A 15,806-nucleotide genomic window follows, 5' to 3' on the forward strand; every position below is an offset into this window, starting at 1 on the left:
CGGTCTGTAGGAGGTCAGTGTGTAGGAGATCAGTGTGTAGGAGGTCAGTCTGTAGGAGATCGGTCTGTAGGAGGTCAGTGTGTAGGAGGTCAGTCTGTAGGAGATCGGTGTGTAGGAGGTCGGTCTGTAGGAGGTGAGTGTGTAGGAGATCGGTCTGTAGGAGGTCAGTGTGTAGGAGATCAGTGTGTAGGAGGTCAGTCTGTTGGAGATCGGTCTGTAGGAGGTCAGTGTAGGAGGTCAGTCTGTAGGAGATCGGTCTGTAGGAGGTCAGTGTGTAGGAGGTCAGTGTGTAGGAGGTCAGTCTGTAGGAGATCGGTCTGTAGGAGGTCAGTTTGTACGTGGTCAGTGTGTAGGAGTTCAGTCCGTAGGAGATCAGTGTGTAAGAGGTCAGTGTGTAAGAGATCGGTCTGTTGGAGGTCAGTGTGTAGGAGGTCGGTCTGTAGGAGATCGGTCTGTAGGAGGTCAGTTTGTACGTGGTCAGTGTGTAGGAGGTCAGTCCGTAGGAGATCAGTGTGTAAGCGGTCAGTGTGTAAGAGATCGGTCTGTTGGAGGTCAGTGTGTAGGAGGTCAGTCTGTAGGAGATCGGTCTGTAGGAGGTCAGTTTGTACGTGGTCAGTGTGTAGGAGGTCAGTCCGTAGGAGATCAGTGTGTAAGAGGTCAGTGTGTAAGAGATCGGTCTGTTGGAGGTCAGTGTGTAGGAGGTCGGTCTGTAGGAGGTCGGTCTGTAGGAGGTCGGTCTGTAGGAGGTCAGTGTGTAGGAGATCAGTCTGTAGGAGATCGGTCTGTACATGGTCAGTGTGTAGGAGATCGGTCTGTAGGAGGTCAATCTGTAGGAGGTCAGTGTGTAGGAGGTCAGTCTGTAGGGCTGCGGCGAACAATTACTCAAACATTTGTGGCATCAGTTCAGTGGAACGAAACATTAATTTAAAGCTCATGTTAATCTTCCACATGCAGAGATGAGATCTGTTACTGTTTCTAAGTGGAAGCACAGTGTTTTCTAGATATAATGGCATATCATATCATATCATATCATATTATATTATATATATATATATATATATATATATATAGCTGATATTATTGTTCAGCAACAACTTAATTTCATGTCTATCACTATCGTAAAGAGAGAAACAGTTGGGTTGCATCATCAATGTAGACATTTTGATATATTTTTCAACAAACCCAGTTTTTCCTCTGAAAACAATTGAAGTTGTAAATCTGATAAATAATGAGCTCTTAACTGAATTACATTTTTTGTTAGAGGCTTTTAATGTTTGCTGTTTGAGTTTATTAGAGTTGATCTTGAGGAAGCTTGTGTTTGTTCTTCTGCAGGATTCCTCTGTGGGCTGGAGTGCTGATCACCATCATCGACACGTTTGTGTTCCTGTTTCTGGACAAGTACGGTAGGTCAGCACTGAAGAGAGTGAGAGTGAAGAGAGCGACTCGTATCTCGATCTGATTTGCATATCTGGTTTGTTTTGGTCAGGTCTGAGGAAGCTGGAGGCTTTCTTTGGGTTCCTCATCACCATCATGGCTATCAGCTTTGGCTACGAGGTTCAGTAAAGCTTGTTCTCTATAGACTGGCTCTGTGAGGTAGACACGTCTCTGTAGTGTTTGAGTGTGTGTGTGTGTCTTTGCAGTATGTGCGTGTGGCTCCGAACCAGGCGGAGGTTCTGAAGGGCATGTTTGTGCCGTATTGCAGCGGCTGTGGACCCGTGCAGCTCGAGCAGGCCGTCGGGATCGTTGGAGCCGTAATAATGCCTCACAACATCTATCTGCATTCTGCTCTCGTTAAGGTCAGTGAACTGCACCAGACCTGATCAGAGTTAGAGTTAGAGTTAGAGTTAGAGTTAGAGTTAGAGTTAGAGTTAGAGTTAGAGTTAGAGTTAGAGTTAGAGTTAGAGTTAGAGTTAGACCCAACCACAAACCTAACAGCACCAGACCTGATCAGCTCACATATATTGGTTTGAAGGCATAATTTATAAAACGTTGTGCTGTTAGCAGACAGAAAGACAAGAATCAGTGCAGAGTTAACAGATGTCCTGTGGTCTGACAAGCTAAACTCCATCTCAGAGTTTTCAAACAGCATTTTCTGTATTTCTGCATAAATTTGACATTAAAGGCACCAATATACTTCAAGCGAAAGTGAAGAACTGCTGTGACATCATTTGTAACAAAATCAGGCCAAAATGAAGTTAATTTGGAGTTCGTTTCGAGAGTTTGAAACAGCTTGCCAAAGTGAAATTTCCGGAAAAGTTCGCTCTAGCTGGTAAACACCTTCACACTCCCATTGGTCAGTGGTGATGATGTAATAGGTGGGTGTGTCTCTGAGGCTCCGCCTCCCTTGAGGTGTAAATCTTCTCCGGTTCATTTCTTCTGTTCAGCCCGTCGAGGTCAGACACGAGTAAAAACATGAACACTGAGAGACGCTTTATAGCAGAAAAGCAGAAAGTTTATTATTACAGTCATTGGTTTTACACCTGCGCTGAATCCATCTGATGTTTAATCTGACATATTTGGCTCATTGGTGTTTATCTTTGCTTCAGTCACGAGACATCAATCGAGGCAACAAAAAGGAGGTGAAGGAGGCCAACAAATACTACTTCATCGAGTCCACCATCGCCCTCTTCGTCTCCTTCCTCATCAATGTTTTTGTGGTGGCCGTCTTTGCTGAGGCCTTTTATGGCAAGACAAACATGGAAGTGGTGAGGACTTATATCTGCCTCCTGTTAAAGACTCTTATATCGGTATGTTTGAGTGCGGTTCATCTGAGCTCTTGGTTGACATGTTCCCTTCAGGGCCAGCAGTGTAATGCGTCTGGAAGTCCTCACAGCGATCTCTTCCCAGCCAACAACGAGACACTGGAAGTCGACATCTACAAAGGGGTATGACAGGAACAATCGTTGGAATAATTTCACAATGAATATAGTCGTGTCCAAAAGTTATATCTGGAGGAGAGATTATTTTTTAATGACCCTACAAGTTTGATAAATACCATCAAAATATGAGGAAAATATTTAATATTTATTAAACATGTTCAATATGAGGGAAAAACAAAACACTAATCTTGGTTACAGTATTTATCTGACAAAATTTTTAGCAAAAAGGGCAAACTACAGCTAGAAGTTTTATTTTACTATTTTACGAGAAAAAAACCAGATGGGAAAAAGCACACATTGACAACAACATATTCAGTTATTAATATTTGGTTGGTTCTCTCTTGTTTTTGCATGTGGCCAAAAATGATGCACAATTTGTCATGTTTCATTACGTTATCACAAATAAAGCAAGCACAACCACACAATCTGATAACCTTGCCCTTCTCGTGTGCTGCATCAGACGGTGAACAGACCCTGAGGATCAGCATATTCATAACTTGATATGAGCTGAGGAGTTTGGTGATGGTGCCACCTGTGGGTCAAAAGTTCGTTCAATAACTTGAGCTTATTAGAAAACAATTAAACTAATATATATCACCATACTTTCCACATTTGATTGATTTACATTAAGAATTACAGACATTATGGTATAAGTTTTATGAAATATGCACTAATTTGCATACATTCCCTGAACAGAAATCTGATCATTGGATAAAGCAGGTTCATAATTCTTGTTTGATTTTGTTGATTATAGTTAAAGGTTTTTACAGAGGACACTTTGGATAACAATCAGAAAATACTGTCAACAGACTGAAAACAAACAGATGTTAAAAAATTTTTTCACCAAATACATTTACTCACACTGTTTAGGAGTACAATGTTGCATAAAATCAGGTGAATGATTTCTGAACAAACCTTCAGAATATAGATATGAATAAAAGTTTTGGTGTGTGTGTAAAGCTGCTGAAGTGGAGATTTCTTACTCAAACTCACCTCCTTTAAAGATTGTTTATTTTATTGCACTTCATATATTTGCGTCTGTAGATTTCACTTAAATGTGTCTTGAAGGTTTCCTTCCAATAGTCTGAAACAGAAACAGCCCAAAATGAATCCGTGCATGAAAAAAATAGTTTTGCCTGTAGTGTGTTCCACTTTAATTAAAATAGTCACTGCAATTTTATATTCAGTCCAATACTGACGTGGTTCATGTGAGGTTTGTGTGCTTATGAATGAATGAACGGTTTCTTTTGTCTTCCTGTGATTGAAGGGTGTGGTTTTGGGCTGTTTTTTTGGCCCCGCTGCGCTCTATATTTGGGCGATTGGGATCCTTGCGGCTGGACAGAGTTCAACTATGACGGGAACCTACTCTGGTCAGTTTGTGATGGAGGTATGTTCATCTACAGATGTACTCTTTATTTGTTCATCTAATGGCATTGCATTTGGGAATGTGCATCTGTACGAGCTGTTTTTACTCGCAGGGTTTCCTGAACCTGCGCTGGTCTCGCTTCGCTCGGGTATTGCTGACGCGCTCCATCGCCATATTCCCCACTCTCCTGGTGGCCGTCTTTCAGGATGTGCGGCATCTCACAGGCATGAACGACTTCCTCAACGTGTTGCAGAGCATGCAGGTACACGTGTGACGCATGACGCCATAGACACTCCTGACGCCGTAGACACTCCTGATGCCGTAGACGCTCCTGACGCCGTAGATGCTCCTGATTCTGTAGACACTCCTGATTCTGTAGACACTCCTGATTCTGTAGACACTCCTGATTCTGTAGACACTCCTGATTCTGTAGACACTCCTGACGCCGTAGACTCTCCTGACACCGTAGACTCTCCTGATTCTGTAGACACTCCTGATTCTTTAGACACTCCTGATTCTTTAGACACTCTTGATTCTGTAGACACTCTTGATTCTTTAGACACTCCTGATTCTGTAGACACTCTTGATTCTGTAGACACTCCTGATTCTTTAGACACTCCTGATTCTGTAGACACTCTTGATTCTGTAGACACTCTTGATTCTTTAGACACTCCTGATTCTGTAGACACTCCTGATTCTGTAGACACTCCTGATTCTGTAGACACTCCTGATTCTGTAGACGCTCCTGATTCTGTAGACGCTCCTGATTCTGTAGACACTCTTGATTCTGTAGACACTCCTGATTCTGTAGACACTCCTGATTCTTTAGACACTCCTGATTCTGTAGACACTCTTGATTCTTTAGACACTCCTGATTCTGTAGACACTCCTGATTCTGTAGACACTCCTGATTCTGTAGACACTCCTGACGTTGTAGACACTCCTGACACCGTAGACACTCCTGATTCTGTAGACACTCCTGACGCCGTAGACACTCCTGACGTTGTAGACACTCCTGATTCTGTAGACACTCCTGATTCTGTAGACACTCCTGAAGCCGTAGACACTCCTGACGCCGTAGACACTCCTGACGTTGTAGACACTCCTGACGTTGTAGACACTCCTGACGTTGTAGACACTCCTGTAGACACTCCTGTAGACACTCCTGATGTTGTAGACACTCCTGATGTTGTAGACACTCCTGATTCTTTAGACACTCCTGATTCTGTAGACACTCCTGACACCGTAGACACTCCTGATTCTGTAGACACTCCTGATTCTGTAGACACTCCTGATTCTGTAGACACTCCTGACGTTGTAGACACTCCTGATTCTGTAGACACTCCTGATTCTGTAGACACTCCTGAAGCCGTAGACACTCCTGACGTTGTAGACACTCCTGACGTTGTAGACACTCCTGACGTTGTAGACACTCCTGACGTTGTAGACACTCCTGACGTTGTAGACACTCCTGACGTTGTAGACACTCCTGACGTTGTAGACACTCCTGACGTTGTAGACACTCCTGACGTTGTAGACACTCCTGATTCTTTAGACACTCCTGATTCTGTAGACACTCTTGATTCTTTAGACACTCCTGATTCTGTAGACACTCTTGATTCCTGATTCTGTAGACACTCTTGATTCTTTAGACACTCCTGATTCTGTAGACACTCCTGATTCTGTAGACACTCCTGATTCTGTAGACACTCCTGATTCTGTAGACACTCCTGATTCTGTAGACACTCCTGACGTTGTAGACACTCCTGACGTTGTAGACACTCCTGATTCTGTAGACACTCCTGACGCCGTAGACACTCCTGATTCTGTAGACACTCCTGATTCTGTAGACACTCCTGAAGCCGTAGACACTCCTGACGCCGTAGACACTCCTGACGCCGTAGACACTCCTGACGTTGTAGACACTCCTGACGTTGTAGACACTCCTGACGTTGTAGACACTCCTGTAGACACTCCTGTAGACACTCCTGATGTTGTAGACACTCCTGATGTTGTAGACGCTCCTGTAGGCACTCCTGTAGACACTCCTGTAGGCACTCCTGTAGACACTCCTGATGTTGTAGACACTCCTGATGTTGTAGACACTCCTGATGCCGTAGACACTCCTGATTCCATAGACACTCCTGATTCCGTAGACACTCCTGATGTTGTAGACACTCCTGATTCTGTAGACACTTCTGACGCCGTAGACACTCCTGACGCCGTAGACAGACACTCCTTACCCGTGCAGCTCTTCTGATCTTCTGCTCTGTTTCCAACAGCTGCCGTTTGCTCTGATCCCCATCCTGACCTTCACCAGTCTGACGTCACTAATGAACGATTTCGCTAACGGACTGTGAGTATCTATACTGTACTTGACTGCAAACTCGAGAAACAATGGGCTGTGTTTATATTCTGGGTTCATCTGTTCGCCTGTATATGCTTCTTCAGTAATCTGTATACTGTATTTGGTCTTTTAATATCCCTGTAAGGGGTGTGAATTGTCACTGGTCTCACAATTCAATTCCATTACGATTATGTCAACGCACACACTTGAGCACGCGCTGTAAATGTTAAAATAGCGGGGTTCCCACAGGTCCTTGAAATCCTTGGATGTTTGTAAATCTGAAACAAAAAAATTCAAGGCCCTGGAAGTTTTTGAAAATAAGCATACATAGATACAGGTCCTTGAAGTGTTGAATTTATTTCGTGCAAGACGTTTTCTGGAAAAAAATCCATATTATTCCCTCTGGTGCGCTAATGAGTTATTTCGCCAACACTACGTGGTCTATGCATACTAGCTTGCTTTGTAACTTACTTTACTAACTTGCTTGCTAACCCTGTGTTGTACGTTGCCATGGCGTTCACATCTGTTAATATCTGATCATTTTAGAATACAGTAAAGGATGTACCAAATATTCTTCAGTTTTCAATATCAGATCTCTGTCATATGGCCAAAAATAAATGCAAAAAAAAAGCTTTTTTGCATAGTTGTGTTTGACACGTAAAAACTATAACAATGTATCTTACAAGGTAACACGATGTGACCTTGCTCTCACTTGAAATGTGTCCCTACGTTAAGTCCTTGAATTTGAGGGTATTGGACCTGGAAAGTACTTGAAAGGTCCTTGAATTTGAAGTTAACCAAGGTGTGGGAACCCTGAAATAGTGAGTGCATTTTTTTTATTACTCGCTTTTGTGTTTTGCTTCCCTCCGCCAATTTACACTAGCATGAAAAGCGTGTATCGACCGATGGAGGAAAGCCTTGCTTTGCCCTCCAATATAAGGGTGTGACGTTACTTGAAAACTATGAACCGCACTTTATACAAAGCAGCTTCACAGTAGGAAAATAACGATCAGTGAGGTAAACTTCATCAAATCAGTCAGCTGTTTCAGTAGATCTGATCAACAGTTCCAGTCCTGTCGTGTTGTCCAGTGGACTGAGGATTGTTCTGTGTTTGCAGCGTGTGGAAGATCAGCGGTGGTGTGCTCATCCTGTTGGTGTGTGCCATCAACATGTACTTCGTGGTGGTGTACGTGACGGCTCTCAACAGCACCATCCTCTACGTCTTCTCTGCCCTCCTCTCCATCGCATATCTGAGCTTCGTCATCTATCTGGTGAGATCATGCGCAGTGTCTGAACTCTAGACTCAGTGCATCCTTCATTTGAATGGCTCAGTTGTGCAGATCCTGCAGGTCAGCAGTTCGTCAGATGAAGTTTTAGACATCAATATTCCATCATATCCAGTGACAGAGTAAGAACATCTGGAGCTGCGAGGTTTCTCTTTATAACACGCGTGATCAGCTGCCAGTGAGAGTCTGTATTAAATAGGGCTGGGATAATATATCGATGCATCGCGATTCGTGGATCGATTCCAATTCGATTCTGAGCTTAGTGTTTAACAGCAGACGGCGCTCTGGGCTAGTGTTTAACAGCAGACGGCGCTCTGGGCTAGTGTTTAACAGCAGACGGCGCTCTGGGCTAGTGTTTAACAGCAGACGGCGCTCTGGGCTAGTGTTTAACAGCAGAGGGCGCTCTGGGCTAGTGTTTAACAGCAGACGGCGCTCTGGGCTAGTGTTTAACAGCAGACGGCGCTCTGGGCTAGTGTTTAACAGCAGACGGCGCTCTGGGCTAGTGTTTAACAGCAGAGGGTGCTCTAGGCTAGTGTTTAACAGCAGACGGCGCTCTGGGCTAGTGTTTAACAGCAGAGGGCGCTCTGGGCTAGTGTTTAACAGCGGACGGCGCTCTGGGCGCTCTAGGCTAGTGTTTAACAGCAGACGGCGCTCTGGGCTAGTGTTTAACAGCAGACGGCGCTCTGGGCTAGTGTTTAACAGCAGACGGCGCTCTGGGCTAGTGTTTAACAGCAGACGGCGCTCTGGGCTAGTGTTTAACAGCAGACGGCGCTCTGGGCTAGTGTTTAACAGCAGACGGCGCTCTGGGCTAGTGTTTAACAGCAGAGGGTGCTCTAGGCTAGTGTTTAACAGCAGACGGCGCTCTGGGCTAGTGTTTAACAGCGGAGGGCGCTCTGGGCTAGTGTTTAACAGCAGACGGCGCTCTGGGCGCTCTAGGCTAGTGTTTAACAGCAGACGGCGCTCTGGGCTAGTGTTTAACAGCAGACGGCGCTCTGGGCTAGTGTTTAACAGCGGACGGCGCTCTGGGCTAGTGTTTAACAGCGGACGGCGCTCTGGGCTAGTGTTTAACAGCGGAGGGCGCTCTGGGCTAGTGTTTAACAGCGGAGGGCGCTCTGGGCTAGTGTTTAACAGCGGAGGGCGCTCTGGGCTAGTGTTTAACAGCGGACGGCGCTCTGGGCTAGTGTTTAACAGCGGACGGCGCTCTGGGCTAGTGTTTAACAGCGGAGGGCGCTCTGGGCTAGTGTTTAACAGCAGAGGGTGCTCTAGGCTAGTGTTTAACAGCAGACGGCGCTCTGGGCTAGTGTTTAACAGCAGAGGGTGCTCTAGGCTAGTGTTTAACAGCGGACGGCGCTCTGGGCTAGTGTTTAACAGCAGAGGGCGCTCTGGGCTAGTGTTTAACAGCGGAGGGCGCTCTGGGCTAGTGTTTAACAGCAGACGGCGCTCTAGGCTAGTGTTTAACAGCGGATGGCGCTCTGGGCGCTCTGGGCTAGTGTTTAACAGCAGACGGCGCTCTGGGCTAGTGTTTAACAGCAGAGGGCGCTCTGGGCTAGTGTTTAACAGCAGACGGCGCTCTGGGCTAGTGTTTAACAGCGGATGGCGCTCTGGGCGCTCTGGGCTAGTGTTTAACAGCAGACGGCGCTCTGGGCTAGTGTTTAACAGCAGACGGCGCTCTGGGCTAGTGTTTAACAGCGGACGGCGCTCTGGGCTAGTGTTTAACAGCAGACGGCGCTCTGGGCTAGTGTTTAACAGCGGATGGCGCTCTGGGCGCTCTGGGCTAGTGTTTAACAGCGGAGGGCGCTCTGGGCTAGTGTTTAACAGCAGAGGGCACTCTGGGCTAGTGTTTAACAGCAGACGGCGCTCTGGGCTAGTGTTTAACAGCGGATGGCGCTCTGGGCGCTCTGGGCTAGTGTTTAACAGCAGACGGCGCTCTGGGCTAGTGTTTAACAGCGGACGGCGCTCTGGGCTAGTGTTTAACAGCAGACGGCGCTCTGGGCTAGTGTTTAACAGCAGACGGCGCTCTGGGCTAGTGTTTAACAGCAGACGGCGCTCTGGGCTAGTGTTTAACAGCAGACGGCGCTCTGGGCTAGTGTTTAACTGCGGAGGGCGCTCTGGGCTAGTGTTTAACAGCAGACGGCGCTCTGGGCTAGTGTTTAACAGCGGAGGGCGCTCTGGGCTAGTGTTTAACAGCGGAGGGCGCTCTGGGCTAGTGTTTAACAGCAGACGGCGCTCTGGGCTAGTGTTTAACAGCAGAGGGCGCTCTAGGCTAGTGTTTAACAGCGGAGGGCGCTCTGGGCTAGTGTTTAACAGCGGAGGGCGCTCTGGGCTAGTGTTTAACAGCAGAGGGCGCTCTAGGCTAGTGTTTAACAGCGGAGGGCGCTCTGGGCTAGTGTTTAACAGCAGACGGCGCTCTGGGCTAGTGTTTAACAGCGGACGGCGCTCTGGGCTAGTGTTTAACAGCGGACGGCGCTCTGGGCTAGTGTTTAACAGCGGACGGCGCTCTGGGCGCTCTAGGCTAGTGTTTAACAGCAGACGGCGCTCTAGGCTAGTGTTTAACAGCAGACGGCGCTCTGGGCTAGTGTTTAACAGCGGAGGGCGCTCTGGGCTAGTGTTTAACAGCAGACGGCGCTCTGGGCTAGTGTTTAACAGCAGACGGCGCTCTGGGCTAGTGTTTAACAGCGGAGGGCGCTCTGGGCTAGTGTTTAACAGCGGAGGGCGCTCTGGGCTAGTGTTTAACAGCAGACGGCGCTCTGGGCTAGTGTTTAACAGCAGACGGCGCTCTGGGCTAGTGTTTAACAGCGGAGGGCGCTCTGGGCTAGTGTTTAACAGCGGAGGGCGCTCTGGGCTAGTGTTTAACAGCAGACGGCGCTCTGGGCTAGTGTTTAACAGCAGACGGCGCTCTGGGCTAGTGTTTAACAGCGGAGGGCGCTCTGGGCTAGTGTTTAACAGCGGAGGGCGCTCTGGGCTAGTGTTTAACAGCAGACGGCGCTCTGGGCTAGTGTTTAACAGCAGACGGCGCTCTGGGCTAGTGTTTAACAGCGGAGGGCGCTCTGGGCTAGTGTTTAACAGCAGACGGCGCTCTGGGCTAGTGTTTAACAGCAGACGGCGCTCTGGGCTAGTGTTTAACAGCGGAGGGCGCTCTGGGCTAGTGTTTAACAGCAGACGGCGCTCTGGGCTAGTGTTTAACAGCGGAGGGCGCTCTGGGCTAGTGTTTAACAGCAGACGGCGCTCTGGGCTAGTGTTTAACAGCGGAGGGCGCTCTGGGCTAGTGTTTAACAGCAGACGGCGCTCTGGGCTAGTGTTTAACAGCGGACGGCGCTCTGGGCTAGTGTTTAACAGCAGAGGGCGCTCTGGGCTAGTGTTTAACAGCGGACGGCGCTCTGGGCTAGTGTTTAACAGCAGAGGGCGCTCTAGGCTAGTGTTTAACAGCGGAGGGCGCTCTGGGCTAGGCGCTCTGGGCTAGTGTTTAACAGCAGAGGGCGCTCTAGGCTAGTGTTTAACAGCGGAGGGCGCTCTGGGCTAGTGTTTAACAGCGGACGGCGCTCTGGGCTAGTGTTTAACAGCAGAGGGCGCTCTAGGCTAGTGTTTAACAGCGGAGGGCGCTCTGGGCTAGTGTTTAACAGCGGAGGGCGCTCTAGGCTAGTGTTTAACAGCAGAGGGTGCTCTAGGCTAGTGTTTAACAGCAGACGGCGCTCTGGGCTAGTGTTTAACAGCGGACGGCGCTCTGGGCTAGTGTTTAACAGCGGACGGCGCTCTGGGCTAGTGTTTAACAGCGGACGGCGCTCTGGGCTAGTGTTTAACAGCGGACGGCGCTCTGGGCGCTCTGGGCTAGTGTTTAACAGCGGACGGCGCTCTGGGCGCTCTGGGCTAGTGTTTAACAGCGGACGGCGCTCTGGGCTAGTGTTTAACAGCAGAGGGCGCTCTGGGCTAGTGTTTAACAGCAGACGGCGCTCTGGGCTAGTGTTTAACAGCGGACGGCGCTCTGGGCTAGTGTTTAACAGCGGAGGGCGCTCTGGGCGCTCTGGGCTAGTGTTTAACAGCGGACGGCGCTCTGGGCGCTCTGGGCTAGTGTTTAACAGCGGACGGCGCTCTGGGCTAGTGTTTAACAGCGGAGGGCGCTCTGGGCTAGTGTTTAACAGCGGACGGCGCTCTGGGCTAGTGTTTAACAGCAGGGAACAGCGGAGGGCGCTCTGGGCTAGTGTTTAACAGCGGAGGGCGCTCTGGGCTAGTGTTTAACAGCGGAGGGCGCTCTGGGCTAGTGTTTAACAGCGGACGGCGCTCTGGGCTAGTGTTTAACAGCGGGAGGGCGCTCTGGGCTAGTGTTTAACAGCGGACGGCGCTCTGGGCTAGTGTTTAACAGCGGACGGCGCTCTGGGCTAGTGTTTAACAGCGGACGGCGCTCTGGGCTAGTGTTTAACAGCGGACGGCGCTCTGGGCTAGTGTTTAACAGCGGACGGCGCTCTGGGCTAGTGTTTAACAGCGGAGGGCGCTCTGGGCTAGTGTTTAACAGCGGAGGGCGCTCTGGGCTAGTGTTTAACAGCGGAGGGCGCTCTGGGCTGGTGTTTAACAGCGGAGGGCGCTCTGGGCTGGTGTTTAACAGCGGAGGGCGCTCTGGGCTAGTGTTTAACAGCGGAGGGCGCTCTGGGCTGGTGTTTAACAGCGGACGGCGCTCTGGGCTAGTGTTTAACAGCGGACGGCGCTCTGGGCTAGTGTTTAACAGCGGACGGCGCTCTGGGCTAGTGTTTAACAGCGGACGGCGCTCTGGGCTAGTGTTTAACAGCGGAGGGCGCTCTAGGCTAGTGTTTAACAGCGGACGGCGCTCTGGGCTAGTGTTTAACAGCGGACGGCGCTCTGGGCTAGTGTTTAACAGCGGAGGGCGCTCTGGGCTAGTGTTTAACAGCGGACGGCGCTCTGGGCTAGTGTTTAACAGCGGACGGCGCTCTGGGCTAGTGTTTAACAGCAGACGGCGCTCTGGGCTAGTGTTTAACAGCAGAGGGCGCTCTAGGCTAGTGTTTAACAGCGGAGGGCGCTCTGGGCTGGTGTTTAACAGCGGACGGCGCTCTGGGCTAGTGTTTAACAGCGGACGGCGCTCTGGGCTAGTGTTTAACAGCGGACGGCGCTCTGGGCTAGTGTTTAACAGCGGACGGCGCTCTGGGCTAGTGTTTAACAGCGGAGGGCGCTCTAGGCTAGTGTTTAACAGCGGACGGCGCTCTGGGCTAGTGTTTAACAGCGGACGGCGCTCTGGGCTAGTGTTTAACAGCGGAGGGCGCTCTGGGCTAGTGTTTAACAGATTACGGCTGTTTCTAAAGCACACACTTCATCTGCGGTTTACATTTACATTTATGCATTTGGCAGACGCTTTTATCCAAAGCGACTTGCATTGCATTTCAAGGTTCACACATTCACATTCTTAACAATTCTTGCTTTCCCTGGGAATCGAACCCATGACCTCAGCGTTGCAAGCGCCAGTGCTCTGCTGTTTGAGCTACAGGAAAGCTAAAAACTAAAATCATTTCTGCTGTTAAAACCGAAGCTCAGAATCGAGAGAGAGAGAATCGCGATGCATTCGGAGAAATTTGGAATCGATCCAGAATCATTTCTTGATTCATTCAAAATCGATTTATTGCCCCAGCCCTAGTATTAAAGTTGTTCGAGTTTGAACTGGATTTGACACACTAGGCTTTTTGCTGTACGTCTCATGTTTGCTGGGAGTCAGGAAAGTCTGTGCAGAATTCCCTTATATGGGCGTCTCTTAAGACATGCATCGCTCATTTAAAATACTACAAATTCATTAAGAAGTAATTAATTTGCATATGTGCATGTTGTGAATCAGGTGGGAGTCTTTGGATGATCAGTCATTAGTGGGTGAGAGCCGTGGTCATGTGTGCCGCTTCTTCTGTCCTCAGGTCTGGATCTGTCTGATCGCTCTCGGCGTCTCTCGTCTGGACTTCAGAGGAACGGTTCAGTTTCCACCAGCCGTTCTGATCGACGAACAGCCAGAGCTCGATTCCTGAACCAAACGCATGATCGCATCCAAAGTATGAACGTTTGTTCTTCTAATGTGAGGAACGTCCATACTGTGACAAACAGTACAATCCAAATATTTGTTTCTTTTCCTGTGTTTCCTTTCCTGATCCGTGGCTCTTTTCCTTTGCCACGTTTTATAGATCTACTATTGTAGGTCTGGCAGAACCGATAGAGTAGATCTACTGAAATAAGTTATTTACTGCAACAGCTGCATAAATATGCATTTAAAATAATGAATTACTGAAGTGACAGAAGAACAGTCTGTGAAGATAATTCAACCGTACAAAGTCAGTTTATGACTCACTAACTTACTAATGATGAACGGCAGACTGGATGATTTCAACAGTTATTTAAAGGTTCTTACATATTTGTTGTTTTTGTTAACATGAATAAACCGATGAAGTGTTTTATGACCTGTAGTAATATTTTCACACTAAAACGTGTGTTTTAAGTAAATGGCTGAATCAAAGAAGAACGAGTATCTATTTTATTGAAGGAACGGCACAAACAGCATCAGCTCATGAATCCTGTCGTCTGACAGTCTTAATCTGGGCTGAAATCAAACGTTCTGCTTCTCGTTTCCGTCAATAAAATATTCATCATTTTCATTGAATCATTTCACATCCATGCTGATTGTGCATGAATACTTAAAACCTTCATCTGTTTAGTCAACAGATTTTCTGCCTTCATTTGACAGTATAACACCAGTGAGGCCGTAATGCAGATGATTCAGCTTTTCAGAAACCTTTCAAGAAGCCACAAAAGTGCCTTTAAATCAATTCGACAAACTGCTCCTTTCCATGTCATATTCTACAGTCTTGTCATTCTGAAGTTTCGTCTCATTCATGTTTGTGCTCTGAAATGCCAGTCGTGATGACTTTAATTTACCGTTTCTCTCGTAATAACAGATGTGAGTTATTGTGGCGTAACCCGTGTTTCGTTCTGGTGTTTGTTTTAAACACATTCCATGCTGTGAAACATGAAGAATGGCTGAGATGTATTTATGTTTGCGAGACGTGATCCGAATGCCCTGATGTACATGATTGACACTGTACATGCTGACAAACGAATAAAAGTCCAAAATATCACCAGCTTCAAGTTTGATGTCAGATGTTTTATTGCTGCAGAAACAACAATTGAGGCAGAACTGTGTGAATCTGCAGAAACATATTGTGTGCAAACAGACCAGATTGTGCAGTAACTGTCCAGCAATGAAGGGAAAATCATGTTTCAATTAAACAAATATAGCCTATACATACAAGTACCTGACAATATGAAGTCCACCGTCAACTAAATAATAAGTATATATAATAGTAATAATAAAATAAGTGGGATCTTTTTTTGCTTTGTTAGTCTGTCTTCATATGCAAGTATGCATACATTACTGAGATGTTAATACACTGTGTGCATAAAGTTCTGTTTCTTGTGGCACGGAGACGAGAGTGTGAGTTAAACGGACCTCAGGCAATGACCTGTCAAACGCATCATCACTTCACATGATGTTTATACCATAAATAAACCTGGTAGTTTAGTACAGCAACACGAGTACTTTACATGTGCGTTAGTCAACACATCAAAACACGTGCCCTTCTTTTAAAGCACTACAAAAGATTATTAAGACATGATTTAAAGGTGTGTTAAGAAGCAGTAATGAACATGTACAGCTAAAAGGCCTTTTATTTCATTGATAAAAGTACAGTTTAAGAAACATGGGCTTGAAGTGCACATTTAAGAGTTAAGTGCACTTCTTTTTCACAAGGGTGGTGTATATAAGCCTCCCTGATGCCTGTGAGATCAGCTGTCTGGAGGTTTCTGAGTCTAGAAGTCAGTAGTTCAGTAAGCGATCATGATGAACTAGAGTCCGGTCTGGTGTAAAGCCTCGTCAGGAACAGTGAATCTCTCGG

The 15,806-nt window shown here is 47.4% G+C and overlaps 1 protein-coding gene across 3 annotated transcripts in view; it reads left to right on the top strand.

Moving 5' to 3' along the window:
* slc11a2 (solute carrier family 11 member 2) overlaps positions 1-14,995 on the top strand; it is a 32,578-nt gene extending 17,583 nt beyond the window's left edge. For all 3 annotated transcript variants that reach the window (XM_084395976.1, XM_084395977.1, XM_084395978.1), the window contains exons 8-17: positions 1,333-1,403; positions 1,487-1,554; positions 1,641-1,796; positions 2,547-2,705; positions 2,799-2,885; positions 4,147-4,266; positions 4,358-4,507; positions 6,528-6,601; positions 7,710-7,863; positions 13,782-14,995. In XM_084395976.1, the coding sequence (XP_084252102.1) occupies positions 1,333-1,403; positions 1,487-1,554; positions 1,641-1,796; positions 2,547-2,705; positions 2,799-2,885; positions 4,147-4,266; positions 4,358-4,507; positions 6,528-6,601; positions 7,710-7,863; positions 13,782-13,889 (1,147 nt within the window). In that variant the 3' untranslated portion in view covers positions 13,890-14,995. The remainder of the gene's footprint in view (positions 1-1,332; positions 1,404-1,486; positions 1,555-1,640; positions 1,797-2,546; positions 2,706-2,798; positions 2,886-4,146; positions 4,267-4,357; positions 4,508-6,527; positions 6,602-7,709; positions 7,864-13,781) is intronic.
* Positions 14,996-15,806: the final 811 nt, after the last annotated feature.

The sequence above is a fragment of the Rutilus rutilus genome, assembly GCF_951802725.1.
Source record: "Rutilus rutilus genome assembly, chromosome: 22".
NCBI classification, from domain to species: domain Eukaryota; kingdom Metazoa; phylum Chordata; class Actinopteri; order Cypriniformes; family Leuciscidae; genus Rutilus; species Rutilus rutilus.